The 19400-nt window shown below is 32.0% G+C and overlaps 1 protein-coding gene across 4 annotated transcripts in view; it reads right to left on the bottom strand.

Moving 5' to 3' along the window:
• Positions 1-19400, bottom strand: part of NBEA (neurobeachin) — a 625442-nt gene that overhangs the window by 539516 nt on the left and 66526 nt on the right. For all 4 annotated transcript variants that reach the window (XM_057707391.1, XM_057707390.1, XM_057707389.1 and 1 more), the window contains exons 3-7: positions 16356-16456; positions 16078-16173; positions 9226-9347; positions 7258-7384; positions 167-286 (exon numbers count right to left, since the gene is read on the bottom strand). In XM_057707391.1, the coding sequence (XP_057563374.1) occupies positions 167-286; positions 7258-7384; positions 9226-9347; positions 16078-16173; positions 16356-16456 (566 nt within the window). The remainder of the gene's footprint in view (positions 1-166; positions 287-7257; positions 7385-9225; positions 9348-16077; positions 16174-16355; positions 16457-19400) is intronic.

A 19400-nucleotide genomic window follows, 5' to 3' on the forward strand; every position in this document is an offset into this window, starting at 1 on the left:
CTTTTAGCAATTTAATTATACTAAATTAAGACAAAAGTTGCTTAATAGAAAAAAATTTCAAACTAAAACTACTGTCTACCAAATTATTTTATTATTCAATTCATGTTATAAACAGTGACAGATCAAACACTCAAATACATTAAAATACAGATAAATAAAAACTTACATCATTTGTGTTAACATGCCATGCCATATCACCATAGGATACCAGCTGTCCATTAACGTAACACCGAATTTCACTGTTCCTCCACCGATTGTAAATGTGGACAATGCTGATCATGTACCACTAAAATAAAAAAACAAGACAAAACCGGGATATCAATATGTAATGTTTAGTTATTACTGTTTAAAAGCAATCATAACATTTACCTCACACTACAAAAAATTGCTTGAGGGAATATTAATGATCATCTGCTACCATTTCTTCAAGTTCCCACTCCCATTTCTCATTTTACAGATGAAGAAATGACTCATAAAGAATAAATGTGTGATGGAGACAGAGTGAGAACACTTTGAGCCCTGGACTGATACTCCTTCCAGTATAACAAGATCCAAAAATTATGGAAATACAATTACATTTATGCTCATTCATTTAATAACACTTGCCCTGTGCTAGGCACTGGAAAAAAAAGACAGTTTTTACAGACAGACCATAGGTCAAGCTCTCCTGGAATTTATGGAGCAGTGGAAGAGCCATACATTAGACAAGTAAACAAATAAAGAATTATAAATCATGATAATTACTGTGGGGAAAAGGAATAGTATAAACTGAGAAAGAATAACCTAGGATTCTACTTTGGATTGCATGGTCAGGAGAAATCTTTCAAAGGAACAACACTTTAACATTTTTAATCAGATTTAGATAATTTGAATTCCACAATTTAGAATTATTAAATCCAGGAATAATTATATAATTTAACTTAATAATGTGTGACAATTAAGAATCAAGGAATAAGTTTACACTGAGCTCTCATTTTATAGTTGCCAGTGTCAACAAAAAGCATTTTAAAGTCTATTTTGATATGAGATGGTTTAAATTCTATAACAATTTGTGGATCTAATCCTTTGTCTCTTTGGAGTTAATAGCCTATGCAGATAATATGGAAATATTACTTCTAAACTATAGAAAAATACAAATAATTTATAGATTCTTTAACAATTATGCTTTCATCAGTTAGGTGGGATTTAGACTAGTTTTCCCCAAAAACATAAAAATGTAAAATACAAACTATGTTCTTCAGATTACTTAAAAGCACTATTCAATTATTTCATACATATTTTGCATAATATAAACCCATAAGAGAAATTCTCAAACACTAAAATATTATTCATTTCAAGGTATCTGAAATACTTTGAACAAAATTCAATTTTACCCATTTTTATTTACAAAACAAAAATAGTGCACTGAACAACTCAGAAAAGACAGTAATACAAAACAACATTCTTCCTCAATCACACACACACAAAAAAGTCAGGTCAAACCATTTAAACCCTAAAACATGTCTTTTATAAAGCTGTTTTATTCTAGATTATCCTTAATTTATTGCAAACTGAGGCCTTCGCCTGCCCCAAAAACAATATATATGTTAGCTCTGATGAAAATTAGAAGAAAATCTTCAAAGTTGGTCATTTAATGACTCTTGTTTCTAAATATTTTTAAATTATCAAGAAGCCATAAAAACTGAGCTTAAAACAAATTTAAGAACGATCTTACAGAAGTTTACATGTATAAGAATTAAAATTAACCTCTATAACCCTCATTGAGTTTGAAAATTTTCAACCAGAATGCTATCTAGGTAAAACAGAAGATAAAATTTTTATATTTTGGAAATAAATTTTAGAAATTTTAAATTTCTAAATACAATAGACATAAATAAATGTCTATTAATAGAAAGGGATCTTCTGTTGCCCAAAGACAATTTTAAGATAATAATATGTGAAAACTATGAAAAACTGTTCCTAATACATATTTGACACCCATAAATAAGATACCACGAACTCTATTTCTATTTATTTTTTATTTACTATTTCCGCATTATGAGATTTTTTTCTGATAAAATTGATATCACTTATAGCTCAAAGTCATTCATTCATTTAAAGAATTTACTGTGGGCCTACTTCATGCGAAGTGTCCCCCAGATCATAGGCATACAAAGAAATGTAACATATACAATCTCAAGGAGGTTTCATTACAGAAACAAACATGAAAGTAACTATAAAACAATAGATAATATCTAAATTACAGATAAGGGAGCAAAAGAAGTTATGACTGAGGGTAGGTAGAAAGGAAAGACAGAGAAGGAAGGCTAACAGAGAAGAGTTCACTAAAAGAGTAAAATAAAAGCTTAAGACGAAGCTTGAAGTATGAACAGAACTGTTGTGTAAACAAGGGGAAAAGAATCTTAATATGGTACACGGAGCACAGTGGTTTGACAAAACCTTTCTCGATGTTCAGGTGTAGCAGGCAAAATAGACAAAGACCAGATCATAAAGAGACCCGTAGTTCACCTTTTGTAATCTGCCTTTATTTTCTGCATTATGTGGTATCACTAAAGAATTTTGAGCTGGAAAGTGAAATGATCGTCTCTATAGTTTAGGAACATAACTGGCAGCAGTGAGGAAATGGGGCAGTTAGGCAAGTGTGGATAAAGATAAATGAAAACTACTGCAAAAGTCCAGGTAACAAAATCATAGGAGCCTAAACTAAGACAAAGGCAGTGGTAATTTTAAAAAGTGTGGACAGGAACTAATTAATAGAACTGACTGGAAGTGCTAATATAGAAATGAGGAGTCTTAGATGGCTTTTAATTTTTCACTTAAAATGCATAGTGGTACCATCAACTTAAGATAATTAATACGGTTAGCCAGTTATTAGCCAGATAATTAAATTTGGAGTTATAAACAGAGTTTGCTTTTAGTCATAACACTAACATATAAGATTAAATGGATGAATAAATGAATATACAATTTAATGAATGAATTGATCTCAGAATGAACAGCACTTACTTATATAGGAAAATTAACTTTTCTATTCTCTTTCCTTAGTAAATCAAGATGTACGCTACAGATAACAGACAAGTGACTTTTTAAATCAAAGGAGCCCAAGTTTTGACTTGATATTTTTTGACTAAAGGAAACAGGAGTAAACTTGAAGACTGTATGTGCATACTGATACTATATATGTATGTTGAGGTCTACATTTAGTTCGAGACGCAATGGACCTATATTAAGAATTCATTAGAAAAATATAACATGATATTTAAACAAATATCAATAATAGCTAACACGTATTGAGCACTTACTGCATAGTAGGTAATATGCTAATAGTTTACATTCTTTTTCACAAGGTTAAGCTGTACCACTTGAAAGCACTTTTTGATAGTCTAGCTAAACCCTAAGTTAGGAAGGATAACAACGTAGCTAGGGTATCTTCTCAAAAATTAAACAGGGGAAAAAAATAAGAGAATGCAGTTAACTTGAATAATGAAACAGTAAAATCAAATACTTATGATTTTCAAGGTTTATAAAAATCTTTACATAAGGCCTTTCAAACCCACATCACTCCCTGACTCTGTTCTACCAAGATATACATATAAATCTGTTACAAATGGGAATGCATTTCTCAAAAGGCAAAAATGTAAAGACAAAGAGAGTGCAAGAGAGTGAGAGAGGGAGAGTAAAAGCGAGAGCAAAAGAGAGAACGAATGGAATACATGGCTTTTTATTAGTTAATGGCAACTGTATTTGATTCTTAATTTGACTCTAATTTTTCTTAATTATACTCTTTAAACCATTGTTTCTTAAACTTGTCTGATGAGAAAAATCACTGAGAACATTTGTTAAAAACTCGTATTCCTGATGTGAAAATGATAATTCCAAAAATTTGTATTTCTAGCAAGTCACCACCAAAATTCTACATAATTTGGCACATTTTGCAAATTCTATCTGGGTCTCATCCCAAATTTAATAAATCAGAATGTCTAGAGGAGAGGCAATGAGATTTATATGAAAATCACTGGGATTTGTACCAAGAAAAAAAAGAACTCCCATTCTAATGCATAAATTTATTTAGAATCATGGCTTTTAAGCTATTTTCTAGGAACATATTAATGAATTACTGTTAAACTGATTTTCCTTAATAGAAATAATTATTAATCTATCCCTTACATAAGAAAAAGATTTTTAGTAGACTTATGTAAAAATAAAAATATATATCTGAAAACCCCATCCAAAATAATATTTTCTTCAGTATGTGGCACAATACACATGGGATCATAAGCAAATAAGAAAAACAAAAAAGAAAGAAAATAAAGAAAAAGAAGTGAAGCATTTCCTCCACCTTATGTGGGCTCATCTAATCTCTTAGGGTTGTTCCTGTGAATAAAGGGTAGAGTTATGCCTTGAAGAAGGTGAACAAAAGCACTGTCTTATATCCAACAAAGACCCTTGAACCTGGAAGGGGGACCAGGCCTTAAACATGTGGGAATGAGAACTGTAGTTCAGTCCCTTGTTTTTTTTGACTCTGGACTTCCAAATGGTTGGTTACTCTGACACAAAGATGGAGTCCAGTAAACGAAAGCTCTCTCTCGTAAATCCCAGCTGATAATGAGTGAATTATATCTATATATCTAATGACATATTTGCATGCTTCTTTGAGTTTTCTCTTGTTATTCTTTATTTTTGAACAGACTTTTGAAAGTACGTTTCAACTTGGTCTCTGAATGTCCATATTCTAGTGGATATTAAGCAAAGGTATATTTCATTGGTCTAAGCATTGACAGTAGAGCAACATCCCTTGCCTTAAAGCCAGCATTACTGAAGAAGCAGAATTTAGTGAAACCTTCAATCTCAGGAAACAAGATTCAGGTCTACTAAGATCAGCTGAATCTCCCATAAGAAAAGTCTCTCTGTATTACCAAACCTAGAGGTTTAACATTAGCCATACAAAAGCAGTTCATCATCTATAAATCCATAGTGCATGAGATACACACACATATACAAACCAGTTCCTCTGAAGTTTGAATCTCCAGTCTAAAAATTGGTTCCGTTACCCTAAACCAAATAAGGTTAGAGAAAGAAGACGGAAGAGAAACAAGAAAAGAGAGAGGAAGAAGAGGAGGAGAAGGGGAAAGAAAACAGACGAAAAGTATGAGGAAAAGGGGAGGAGGAGGTAAAGGAGGGAAGAGAGAGAGATGAGGAGGATAAAGAAGGAAAAGGGGAGAATAAGGCAGAATTATAATTAGAATAACATAATTCCTCAGATCTACAATTATAGTAACAAAGTTCATATAAAACTTTGCCTTGGAATAATCTTTGAATTAATAACATGATTGCTGAAATACTTTAATAGTATTTTCATGGATGTGCAGAATATATTATACCGAAATTATTATATATAATAATATACTATAAACAAATTTTATATAATATATACCAAAATTTTAGAATCAGAATGCAGATGTAAGAATGTGGCAGTTGTTGGCATTTGAAGTAAATGTGTTTTCCATTAAACCTGTGCAAGTAACTTTCTCAAAAAAGCATACAATCTCTCTTAATAGTCATGGATATTGCTCTATTCTCTACAATTTCAAAAATTAACTTAGCCTTGCAATATGCATTATTGTGCTGGAACAACAAAAAAGGCTAGTAAGCTTTAGATTTTAAATGTGTATTACATTGCAACAACCTATATTACTTGTTGCTTACTGCCATGACTACTTTTCTTCATACTGCCACATGGAAAAGGTTCTTGGGATACTTACCTACAAAGAAGTACTGACCAAAACAAGGCATGCCTTCTTTCTCACTGTATCAACAGTAATACGTCATTTATTTCATACCATGGGGAAATAAACTGCTCAATATAAATTACCTGTCCAGATAAATGTAATTTAATCTTTTAGGAAACAAAAGGGTTTTTGGTTGTTAAAGTCATATTTCACTTATTTATCTAACATATATCATTGACAGTCTACTAAGTCCAATACTTTGTGGCAGGCATGTGAGGGAATACAAGATTGAATCTAACACATAGCTTAGTCTCAATAGTTACTAAATAATGCACATATAAGTGAACAATAAAGGTTTAAAAGAAATAACTGCCATCAGAAATACTGAAATAATATGCTGGAAGAGAGACTGTATCTGCGGGGCAAAGCAAGGCAAATCAGGGACAGATTCCACAGAAATCTTATGTGAAATGGAACATCACAATGGGGTGGGATTTAAGACCTAGAGCTGAGAGTAAGGGGACAAGCAAATGTATTTCAGACTAGAGACTGAACATGTGAAGAGGAATAGATAAAAAAGTGCAGAATGTATAATAGCTCAGTTTTGCCAAAATAAATGATTTAAGTAAAAAGCTGAAAATAAAATCCAAATCATGAAAGACTAGGCTAAAATTTTTAATTTATTCTATAGTTAATAAGATGCAAAAGATTGAACAGTGAAATAATGATCAGGAATATAAATCAGATATTACTGTATAAAATAGTTTGGAAGAGGAGGAGACAGAAGATACAAGATAAAAAGAGCAATATGAAGAATTTAAGCATCAGGTAAAGAATTTTATAAAGGTGAAAGCTATATTTCAGTGTTACTAAGTATAGGACTTGGAAGTTTAACTGACTGATATAAAGATCAAAGAGCGGCTGAAGCTGACTTAAGTCCCCACTACTATGAAGACAGTAGCCTCTTAATCAAAACAGAGAACTTAAGAACATGAATGATATGGGATTGGGATGGCAAATTCAATGTTACACATTCTGAGGTTGAGGGGCCAGAAAGACATTCACTTGGCCATATCTCACAAGAATAAAGCTCTGGAGATAAGAATAAGAGTGGAAAGCTATCATAAAACTGAATAAAAATTCCTGAAAAATACAAGCTCCACAAAAGCAAGGATATTCTCTGTTTTGTTCACTGTCATATCCCCTGTGCCTACAACAGTGTCTGACACTCAGTAAATATGTATTGAATGCTCACTGAAAGAATGCCATAGAACAGATCACAGCAAGAGAGAGAATGAGAAAGTGAGTGAGAGAAACAGACACTGCAAGAGGTCAGGAGCCTCATCTTTTTATGTCAAAAATTAGACATAAAAGTAGAAAGGAAATGCAGACAAGGATAAAAGAAAAGCAGTAGGAGTCATGAGAAAACCAATAAAAGAGAATATTGCATAAATCATAATTGGTGAGTTTTAAGATAGTAGGAATGGTGAACTATGTCATTTTCAATAGATAATTTACTCATACCTACCTTACGGGGTTGAAAATCATACTTCACACAGTGCTGAAAACCTTTTCCTTTGGACTTCAGTGATGTGACTATCAGACAGTTGCCAACAAAATGAGCAGAGTAACCAACTCCTTTGCTAGTACGAAAACTGCAAAGAAAACTGAGAATAGTATAATATCCTCTGCTAAAAGAACAATATATCTAAAGATTAGTATTATATAAATAATATAAAACATAATTATAAAAACTTACATCCCTATAGAGTAAAAGGGGTATTACCTGTACCAAATAAAGACTAAAATGTGAAAAGTTTAGAATAACTAAAAGAAGGAATTGGGAAAATAGAGGACTACAGCACCTTTTAACATTTCAATTTAAAATATCACAAGTACATAAAAACAAATTAATGGCCAACAAAAGCCTACCAAGTAGATTTCATATACCTTCAATGACGACCTGGAATTAACAAATACAGAAATCACATACACAGTTAATGATTTCAAAAAGAAAAATAGCTTACAAATTCACACACACACACAAAAGTTCACAGCCAAGTCTGATAAATAGCATAGGTAATCAAGCAAAGGAGTACATTTTCAGTCAAAAAAGGAACAAAGACGTGACTATGAAATATAGTTATTTTCTTCTAGAGGAGCACTCTTCCAGCTGTGAATTCAATCACAGTATAAAAACAAACAAACCCATAACTGCTTTGAAAAATGACAGTATTATTGAAATAAAAGTATGATCTCCAAAGGTGTTCAAAATGACCTTTCTGAAATTCATCCCCATTTATGTTTGAAAGTTCATATGTTTGTTAAAACTCTCTCATCACTTTGAGGACACGGGGTGAGGGGTGCGAAGGGGAAGCTGGGACGAATTGAGAGAGTAGCATTGACATATACACACTACCAAATGTAAAACAGATAGCTAGTGGGAAGTTGCTGCATAACACAGGGAGATCAACTCAATGATGGGTGATGACTTACAGGGCTGGGATAGGGAGGGTGGGAGGGAGTCGCAGGAGGGAGGGCATATGGGGATATATGTATAAATACAACTGATTCACTTTGGTGTACAGAAAAAACTGGCACAACAGTGTAAAGCAATTATATTCCTATAAAGACCTTTAAAAAAAACTCTCTCATCATTATCCACATGTTTTGTAATAGAGTTTACAAGTTATTAGTAGCTCATGTTTTTCTACACTCACATTTCTGAACATTGTACAAAAAGCACTTTAAATATTATGCTATCATTAAATCCTATGTGATAGGTCCTATTATTATCCTCATTTTACAGTTGAAGACACCAAAGCACAGGATAAACAGCAAATGGTAAGACAGGGCTTAAACTCAGGCAACCTTATTTCAGAGCACTGCAAGTATTAAACGAGGTAATACATGTAAGCACTTGTAATGTCTAGTACATAGTAAGGTAATATACAAAAATTTGATGTTCTTATTACTTGGCATTATTGGTAAACTACAATTACCAAGCTCTGAGTCCTCACAGGTCAACCCTTTGTTGGGTTGATTAACCCATTCTGTTAGTTATCTACCAAACAATTAATCTTATCTAATTATAACTTCTCACATGATTATCCAAATCAATATTTTTAAAGCATATCTTAATTACGCTCACAGAACCATGTAAGTCAAAAAGCAAAGTGAATGCAATCTGGTAGGCATTTGTTTGTTTGTTTTTCCCCCACTAAGAACACACAATAGATCTATGCAGACTGGAGGCAGGAGGTCTGTAACCCTTGACTCTTAAAATGTAATTGAGGAAAAAAGATAGTTAGGCAGGTTGCCTAGAATCAACAGCAAAAAATGAATAAAATAAACTGACATAACTATATCTTTATAGTTTTAACATTATTTATTTACTTATTCTATTTAATATGTTGCCTTGACATTTGACACTGTCACATATTTACAAAATTGAAATGCTTAAGACAAAAGTACTAATATTAAATATATCACTTACCAATAAAGATAAGGTTTATCCTTATCAACATTAATGTTATTTAATGGATCCATACGAAACCAAGTGTTTAAGGTGAAGCCATTCTGATAAGGCCACTTTGCAATAGGAGGCAATGCAATTGCCTACAAGGTAATGGAAAAAGATATGAAAGTATCAATTAAAGAAAATGTAATACTGGCTAAGGTCAAGTATGTCTTTCACAGATTGAAAAACAGTGAAGGTATAAATATCAAAGAATCATGGACAAATATAAAAATAGAAACTATTATCTTATTAAAATAAGCTATTAATATTATTTGTTGACTCGAAGCATTACATTTTCACATATTCAATGAATCAAGTTTCATATCTAAGTTATGTAGTAGGGTTCAGACTGCACTCCAAGAAATCCTCCTCCAAGTTCACCAATATACAGTCCCTTACATATATGCTCCAGAATTTGCAGTCTTCTATAGTTTATGTTCGGTTTTCAGTAATATTTCACTTGATTAAAGAAAGCTGAATTTTCAAATCAAAAAAGAAAAAACACTTGCTAGAGATGTTAATGGAATCAATATTGAAGAAACGCTATTATTAAGAATAATGCTAATAACTGAAGCATGAGATTTATCATTCAGAAACTGAACCATTGAAATTTATGACCAAAAAGAATTCAGCCCGACTCACAAGTAGGAAAGGAATAATATAGTACTCAGTTGATAATAGTAATAAAAAAAAATCTAGCCATTCTAAGGAAAAAATGAGAAAGTGGTATATTACTTGACTTGAAGTCAAGAAACACCTGAGTGGATTTATTTATCTTCCTATGAGATATCTAATTCTTTCACATAAAAGATAGGCATCCTTTATGATTTTATAACTGATCTGTTCGTCCAAACGGATCTTTCATATTGCTGTTAATGACCTTACTCAAATAATATAGCTTCCATATTAAAAATCATTTGCATATAAAATAAAGTTTAAATTTCTTCAGGTTATACAAGGCTCTTCACACACACTATGGCTCCAACAAACCCTTTCAATCTTATTCTCTTCTTGTACCTTACCCCACATTCCAAAGTATATCGAAACATAGCAGCTGTTCCACCTTTTCTGTTACAGCTCCCCTTTTTGTACATGATACTACTTCTGTCCAAAACACTTCCTCCAACAAGATCCCAATTACCGCTCAATACCAAGCTAATATCTCCCTCTCCTGTGAAGCTTTCCTAGACTTCACCCAAGCCTAGATCCTTTCCTCATTGTTTTCCCACAGCACTTGGTACCTAAATCTACAGTAGCTTATTGTAACGAGTTGCTTTTGTGCCTACTAATGAGTACCTAAAGAGTAAAAAATATAGTTTATACTCCCCGCATTTTGACTTAAGACATAGATAACATTCAATGAAAAATCTCAAAGTGGCAAAGTGCCTGCTGCATAAATAAAAACAAAATGAAAAGACACACACAAACACATAAATACACACGTACCATTTCAAATGAAGACTCAAATCCTAAAAATGAATAAAAATTTTCCTATACAATGTTCTTTCAGATTTTAATATTTAAGCAATTAGTCCAGGCAGTTTAATTGTCAATATAGCTTTTTTTGACTTTTTAAAAAAGAGAAATATTTTACTTTTGTTTGTTTTTTTGTTTGCCAGCAAAATGCATTTCTTGCCAAGTTTACTGCTCCATAAATTTCACTAACCCAGACTTCACTTACTATAGCTGCTTCAGAGTACCAAGGTAAACAGGAGAAATATTTATTGAGGACTGAATACTAAAGTGATTCTACAGAATTATAGTAATAACAAATACATTAATTTGTTCATAATACCTGTGGAACACAATTGGCATAGGGTCAGATTCATGGTTTCCAACCTCTTGCCATGACCAGCATATCCAAGTGCACTTCCACATCAGCAGCAGCAGTTCATGACAGCACTATCATGGCAGCGTTAACAAGCATTCAGGAGTGCAGCCCATCCCTTCTCTCTTCCCCCATTACTCTACATACCCAGCAGATTCTTACTTCCAGCCAATGGCCCCAACACTTTCTATATCATCAGCCTCATTACCTGGTGTACTGAGCCCTACACTGGAACTTATACACTGCATTAAACTAAGAGATACAGAAAAGAATTTGAGTCAAGCTATTCTTCAAGTTTTGCAGAACTACTCTTCCACCATGGCAGGACTCAGACTCCTAAATCACATTTAGTTGCAAACACTAGTGAACCCAAATACAACAGAAAAAAGAAAAATTCTCACAAAAGAAAAATCTAAAAAGCTTGAGTGATAATGAAATAATAATAGTCTTTGGTCTTGCTACAACTGCATTTCATTTTCCTCAGTTTCATTGTGGACTTCTAATAATTCCATAGAAAAATAAGGATCTTTATTATGGCAGATCTCTTCAACAAGATAGACAGCTCTACTCAAGGACATTCTCTTAAATTTATTTTTTTATTACATACATATTTTTTTAATTGAAGTTTAGTCTTAAATGTAATATGTAACAGTGACAAAAAGTGTTTTAGGGACCTGAAATCTCCCATTTCTAGAGGGTATATCTCAACTTCCTTTTTCTACTTATGTATCCCAACCAAAGCCTTCTATATAGCGCACATTGTATCCCTAGCCTTTTTCAACTCTTTAATGCATACATGCTCCCTTAATCAATGCACAAAAGCTAACTTTGTAGAGAACTGCCTGATGTGGAATCCAGGCCCATTTACTCCCCAACCATTTGTGTCTGATCACCCATTTTCTAGACTCTTTATATTTACTTCTAATTCCATGGCAATAATGGCATGTCCTTTGGACTATCTGTGATTTTGGATTTAAGCTGTCTTCATACTTCCTCCATATGTCCTTGTACAATATTTTGGTATTCTCAATTGGGGGTCCCTCATGGTGTCCAATGACTCCATAGGACTCTGAAATCTACACCCCTCACTGTCTCCTGCACTAGTTGACTCCAAAACTTATATTCTTATCTGCTGCAATTTGCAAAAAAAAGATTCTGATGTTCAGATAGAATGCTTTCAGTTAACTATTTCAGTGAATAGAAAAGTGTACTATTTCTTAAATTAAGCAAGTTAATGAAATAGATGATAATCATGAAAAGCATACCTAGATAATATATCCATAAAGATCACAGAGCATATAAAATGCCATCTCACATCTGTCATTCACCTTTCATGAATCACTCCATAATTCAATTAACTTTCTGCAAATATTGCCCAGTTGCTCATATGGAGGCAGCACAGCTCATTGAAAGTCATCTCCATGATATAAAATACAATTCAGAAGGCCTAGTGTATGTGGTTATTTTGGAGGGAAAGTAAGTTGTATCTTGATTTTAATCATCCAAAGGCACTGCTATGATCAGTGGTCCAAACAGTATGAACTGTCTTGTTACTAAGATGTCACTGGTTCATGCTCATCCAGAAGCATATTATCAAAAATACCATAATGGTAATGGTTTTAAAATCAACTCCTATCTGAATTTTCCAGCAGTTCAACAGCAGAAGTAACACGTCTGAAAATTAGCCAATCTGTTGTTAAACGAAACACTGGATTTAAGATCTGGCAAATTTGGTTCAGGTTGTGACTCTAAGACTCTGAACAACGTTATACTGTAGAGGCTTACTTAGTTTCCTCAACTGATGTAACAACAATACCATTTGTCTTATATAGCTTGTATGACTCAAATGAAATAATAGTTATAAAAGTTCTAGTTCCTCCCCTGCTTCCTCCTCTACAAAGAATATACTCTTGATCCAAACTACCCTTGATGAAAACAAGTGATGCAGGGAAAACCACAAAAGGGGTGATAGATAGTATAAGTCCACCAATATCCCTCAAGCAAAAACAATTCAAACATACACTACTAATAACATACAAATAAAATTATCTCTGTGTGTGTGTATGTGTGTGTAAAATTCATTGCATACCAATAGGTAACTGGTGGCCAAATGGCTAAAAACAGGATTAACTGCAATCTTACTGAGGCAATTCAGGCAATTTATTAAAAGTTATTCATTCTGTTTTAATTAAACTTTGTTAATTCTATATATAAAAGAGCAACGTGCTTATATGTCAGTCAAAATACTTTACTCTTCTTTCCTATACCTTAGACTGAAATCTATTAGATGTCAGATCAACAGCAGTTCTGTAAAATGTATTAAAAATACGTGTGTGTATAAGTAGAACTGTTGCATCTAAAAGAACCCTCATCTCCTTAGGGACAGTCACAATGTTTTCTCTGCTAAATACCACAACGTACATACATATTATATATGTTATACACTAACAACCTATATATAAAATGATTTGCTTCCATCTTGAAAGTTTTTTTTTTAACTTTTCTATTTTTGTTTCACAATTGGTGGAAACTAACTTAAAAAAAAAAGATTGTGAACAAAATTGTCAGGAAAAAAATAAAATTTTAGGAGAATGGTTGATAAAATGGGAGACTGCAAGGACATTTAAGTACTTATAATAAACAAAGAGCAATAAATATTTACATTATGTTTTACAATTTATATAGTGCTTAAATAGTACATTATTTCATCACAGGCTCACAATTACCCTATTCCATTACAAAATACTAATATTTTACATGAAAATAAGCTAAGAAACATTAAGGACTAGTCCTCTACAGTAATGAACTAGAGGATTCAGAAATCAAAACCGGTTCTTCTAGCCAAAAATTACACATATGCTCTACAACGCTACCAGGTAGATTAAAACGATGATATCAAGCTTATTGAGAAAGCTAGTTCTTCGAAAAGAACAAAAAAATGGATAAACTTCCAGTTAGACTGACTGGGAAAAATACAGTAACAAGAATGAAGAAGAAGCATCACTACATATCCTACAGACATTAAAAGGATAATAAGGGGATATGATAAACAACTTTATACCAGTATATTCAATAACTTAGATGAACTGGATAATTACTTGAAAGACACAAACTACCAATGCTCACTCAGAACAAATAGAAAGGTTTCCTATATCTACTATAGAAATTAAGTTTGAAGTTTAAAACCTTCCCACAAAGAAAACTCCATGTTCTAGCATACATTCAAGGATAAGTATTATCAATTCTATACAAACTCTTCAACAGAGAGAAACAAATACTCCCCAACTCATTTTATGAGGAATTACCCTAATGTCAAAACTGGAGAAAGATATTACAGTAAAAGAAAAATACACCCTCAAATCACTCATAAAAATAATTGCAAAATTTCTTAGCAACATGTTAGCAAATCAAATCCAGTGTTGTATGAAAAGGTTACTACACTGTGATCAAGCAGTTTTTATCCCAGGAATGCAAAGGCAATTTAACACTGAAATATCAGTCACTATAATTCACCACATTAATAAAGATTAGAGAAGAAAAACTACATGATCATTTCAACAAAATCAGAAAAAGCCTTTGACAAAAATCAACACTGATATCAACTTACTGATGATGAAAAAAAACTCCCAGTAAATAGGAATAGAAAGGAATTGCTGCAATCTGATAAAGGACATATCTTAAAGCCTAACGCTAATAGCATACTTAATGGTGAAATACTTAATGTTTTCCCCAAGACTGAGAATAAGTCAAGACTGTAACGATTACTAACTAAAGGTCCTAGCCAGTGCAATAAGGTACAAAATAAAATAAAAAAGGCATCTACTAAAAAAACTGCTAGGACAAGTAAGTGAGTTAATAGCAAGGTTTCAGAATACAAGGTCAATATACCAAAAATTTTGCATTTTTATATACTAGGATAAAGCAATATGTAATATTTATTAATGAATTTAACAAAAGATGTTTAAGACTTGCATGCTGAAAGCTACAAAACATTGAAACATCAAAGAAAACGAAATAAAGGGAGAGATATATTGTGTTCCATGAACTGGAGTATTCAGAACTAGATCCGAACAAACATGGCCAGACAGTTTCAAGAAAAGTGTCAACACAATCCAAATATATAATAAACTCTTAAGATAAAAAGACAATCATGTTTTTAAGTGAACAGGAGATATGAACACAACCAACACAAAAAAAGATTGAAGAATGGCAAATAAACACAGGAAAAATGCTCAACATCAGTCACAAGGGTGATATAAAATTAAAACCACAATGAGGCACCATTACATGACCATTTACATGCCTCAAATTAAAAAGACACAGTGTCCAGGATGAGGATCAACTGGAATTTTCATACACTGCCGACGGGGATGCAAAATTTTCCACTACGGAAACCAATTTGCTCATTTATCATGAAATAAAATACACACGTAGCATAAAAGCCAGCACTCTCACTCTTACGTATTTACTGAAGAGATAAGAAAACATCTGCAAAAGACCTTTATTCAAGACCTAGCAGTTTTATTTACAATAACCAAAAACTGAAAACCCAAAAACGCATCAACTAGTAAATGGATAAACAGTGGCATATCCATAAAATGTAATATTACTCAGAACAAAAAGGAACAGAATAAATTACTGATAAACTACAGCACGGGTAATCTCAAAAGCATTATAGTAAGTAAAAGAAGGCTGGTAGTAAAGACTACATACTATATGATTTTATTAATATGAAACTCTAGAAAAGATAAAATTATACAAACCCAAAATAAATCAAAAGTTGTAGGAATGGGCTAGGGAGAGGGAACTGGCTCCAAAGAGACACAAGGAAATTATGGTGGGTGATAGGATTATTCTAAATCATGTGGTGGTGGTTATGGGACTATTCAAAACTCATCAAACTGTACTTTTTAAATTGGGGAATTTTACTGTATGTAAATTATACTTTAATAGAGTCGACTTAAAATAAATAAAAACAAATACATGTATTTAAAACTCACCGCAGCACTACAACCGGGGAAATTGAAAAAAGTATCAGGACCATGTCTTTGTGGCATCTGATTAAGAACTGATAATAATTTTACTGCATGTCTTGGCTAAGGAAACAAGAAAAAGAAATGTCACTGTACAAATTTAACAAAAATATCTAATATATCACCTTAACCACCAGAATGTTTTCTAACTAGAAAGAAAATTAATTTTAAATAATTTACTAATTGTTGAACATTAAGTATTAATGCACTGATATTGAGTACTTTTCCCTCTGACCACAGCTTACCCAGATTCCACTTTCTCCTCGAAGCATGCTGAACAAAAGCTTCAACTCCTTGACAGTGATGCTGTAGCTGGCAAGAACCCCCAACATATCAACTAGAAGATCTTCAAAGGAAAATAAAGTTATTCTGAACTCTAGTCATAAGCTGCCATCTATCAAGGTAATACACTTTTTGAAAGAGCAAAAGTTATCTTGTCATTTCTACACATAAATGGGTATCTATTATAGCTAAGTGTCCTCATGAATAGCCATTCTAATTAACAAATTTTAAATCATCAGATAAGAAAAAAAATACTTGAATTTTAGTATTTTTTCCCACAAGAATTACCATTTCATTTAAGTTCTCCTTGAAAAATTGTATAAAATGGATTTTATAAATTTCCAGAATACACACACACACAAACACACACACACAAATCTGCTATATGCAGGGAAAGGTAGGCAAAAATATGCAAAGGTACAATGATTTCACATTGTAAATGTGTTATTTTCAAATGAAAAAGTGATGGTTGACCACATTTTCTTTTAGAAGTAAGAAAATATATTCTTGAAATATTCCTTGGCCCATAACAACAATTATGAGCACTCACACCATGCCTGGTGTTATTCCAAGTGGTTTACATGCATTAAATTCACAAATCCTCATAACAAGCCTATGAAGTAGGTATTATTATTATCCCCTTCTAAAAATGAGGAAGGGAGGCACAGATAACTTCATCACATTGCCCAAGAACACACTCTAGTAAGTGGCAGGGTCCAAATTCAAACCTAGGCAGTATGGCTCCAGAGCCCTCAGTCTTACTCACTAGAATCTAAATGGAAGTACCATTTCAACACCTGAGTAGTGATATCCATTATGATAATGTGTTTATGTGCATATAAGAGACACACCAGGTCACCAAATAAGAAGAAATTATACATTTAATCTCTTGTCTCTGATTACTTTCTCATCTCTTGACATTGTAATAGTACCTCTATGAATCGTTTTTTGCAAGAAATTAAACACCTAAATACTTATACTTCATTTACTCAATTTCTAAAGCACGTCCTAAGAATTAAAGATACTACACAAGTTATTACAATAATATACATATACATTATAAAAATTTATCATCAATTAATAAAATAGGTTAGGTTAAGTTGAAATAAGTTATTGATATGTAATATACATTATCTAATATCATAGATTAATAGCTGGACTTTGAGACTTTAAAAATACTTATTATGTATGTATTTCAAAATAAAAATTCAAATGATTATTTTCATCAATAAATTATTGACTTATTCTTACTTAACACCATTATAAGTAAACAATCTCTATGATAAACTTGTGACTGTGGATATGTCTTTTTAAAGAGATATCTTTTAATGAAAGACCAGTAAACTGTCTTAGTAATAAAAATGTTCATAGTTACTACATATTAGTCAGAAGATTTTTCTAGGAAAAAATTCTAGATAAAAATCAAGCACCTTAAAACCCTAAGTTAATATAAAGTATCTTTAAGCAATTAGTTGCAATGGCAAAACCTTCATAGAAGATTTCTTAAAGGTATGCCTACAAATACTATTTTAAAAGAATTCTATTTCCAAACTTTTATCTCATTTCCTATATATGTCACAAAAAGTGATTTATTAAATTTGTATTTAATTACATAATTATTAAGAGTTCCTATTTATTGTACAGGTAACATAACCAAACACCTCAGTTTTTAATTTTATTACAACAGCTCTTCTTTTCTGTACAAGATTTTTAAAGGAGAAAAAATACTAAGACTATAAAATTTTCTTATTAACTTACTACAGATGTTTCACCACCTTCTAGTGATATCTTCAGATTATTAAATGAAAAGAACCTCTTTGAACTTACTAGCACGCTACAAAACACTCAGAGTGAAAACTTAGTAGTGTTTTGGTGGTTACTGGTGCTTCATTAGTATGTTATCTCAATTTTAATTTCTCTACTGAAAAGTAATGTAGAGGTATTTTTCTAACGCTTATTCAATGCTTCAATAACAAGAAGTGAAAATTTTGTGTTATCTATATTATTATTAATGAGAATAAAGGATAAGCAAATAAAGAAGCTTTGTATAACAGAAAATGTGAAAAGCTTCTGCGGTACTATCACACTTACTCTCACCTTACTTCTCACTATTCATGAATTATGTACGGTAAGCTAGTATGTTCGTAATTGTGGCTCATTTTCTGAAGTGCGCTCAATAAAGTGTACTTTATTTACAAAAAAAAAGAAAGAAAGAAAAGAAAAATAATTTTAAGGGCTTAAACCCAGATATGAGGATTCAAAGATCATGTGATGTTCTATACAACATGTGTACATATAAGTTTATACAAATTCCTGTTAATGCTAAAATTTACAGAAATGGTATCACATCTTCATCAAAAAGATGTTTTAATTTTGATTCCCATTTTTCATCAAGTTAACCATTAGTAACCAATATAGAGAATACTAAATCATTCTAAATACAGGTAGATGCCACTTTGAAAGCAACTAGAAATGATTTTAATATATTCTGTAAGAAAAACAAAAATTTTGAAATATTGCTTAAATTTAAAAAGCACTGATCTTTATTCTTCATTCCATTCTTTCTTGTTCAATGTTTTGTTCTACTGAAATGAAAATTAATTATGCACAAATCAAAAGAAATTATAGAGGATTTTCTGGTGTTTGAACTATTTTTAAGGATCAGATATGATCAGATGTGAGAAATTATACTAGTACTTTTAGAATTATGAAACCTTTTCATGTCAGAAGAAAGTTACATTGAAGACTCATGGCTTAAGAGAATCAGCATTTCAAACTCCTTATTTTCTGGGAATAACTTGCTCTGGGACCATCTTTCAAAACATTTCTACCGAAGTGCATCTAACCACAGAGGAGAATGGACTTGTAGGTGAGAAACGGATTAACAGTGAAGAATTATAGATACCAAAATTATTATTTGAAATAACACATAAGAAACACAAAAATATTTTTATCTTGAAATTTCATGCAAATTGTATGTTTTAATTTACAATATATCTGCATTTATT

This window comes from Hippopotamus amphibius, chromosome 14, assembly GCF_030028045.1.
Source record: "Hippopotamus amphibius kiboko isolate mHipAmp2 chromosome 14, mHipAmp2.hap2, whole genome shotgun sequence".
Taxonomy (NCBI): Eukaryota; Metazoa; Chordata; class Mammalia; order Artiodactyla; family Hippopotamidae; genus Hippopotamus; species Hippopotamus amphibius.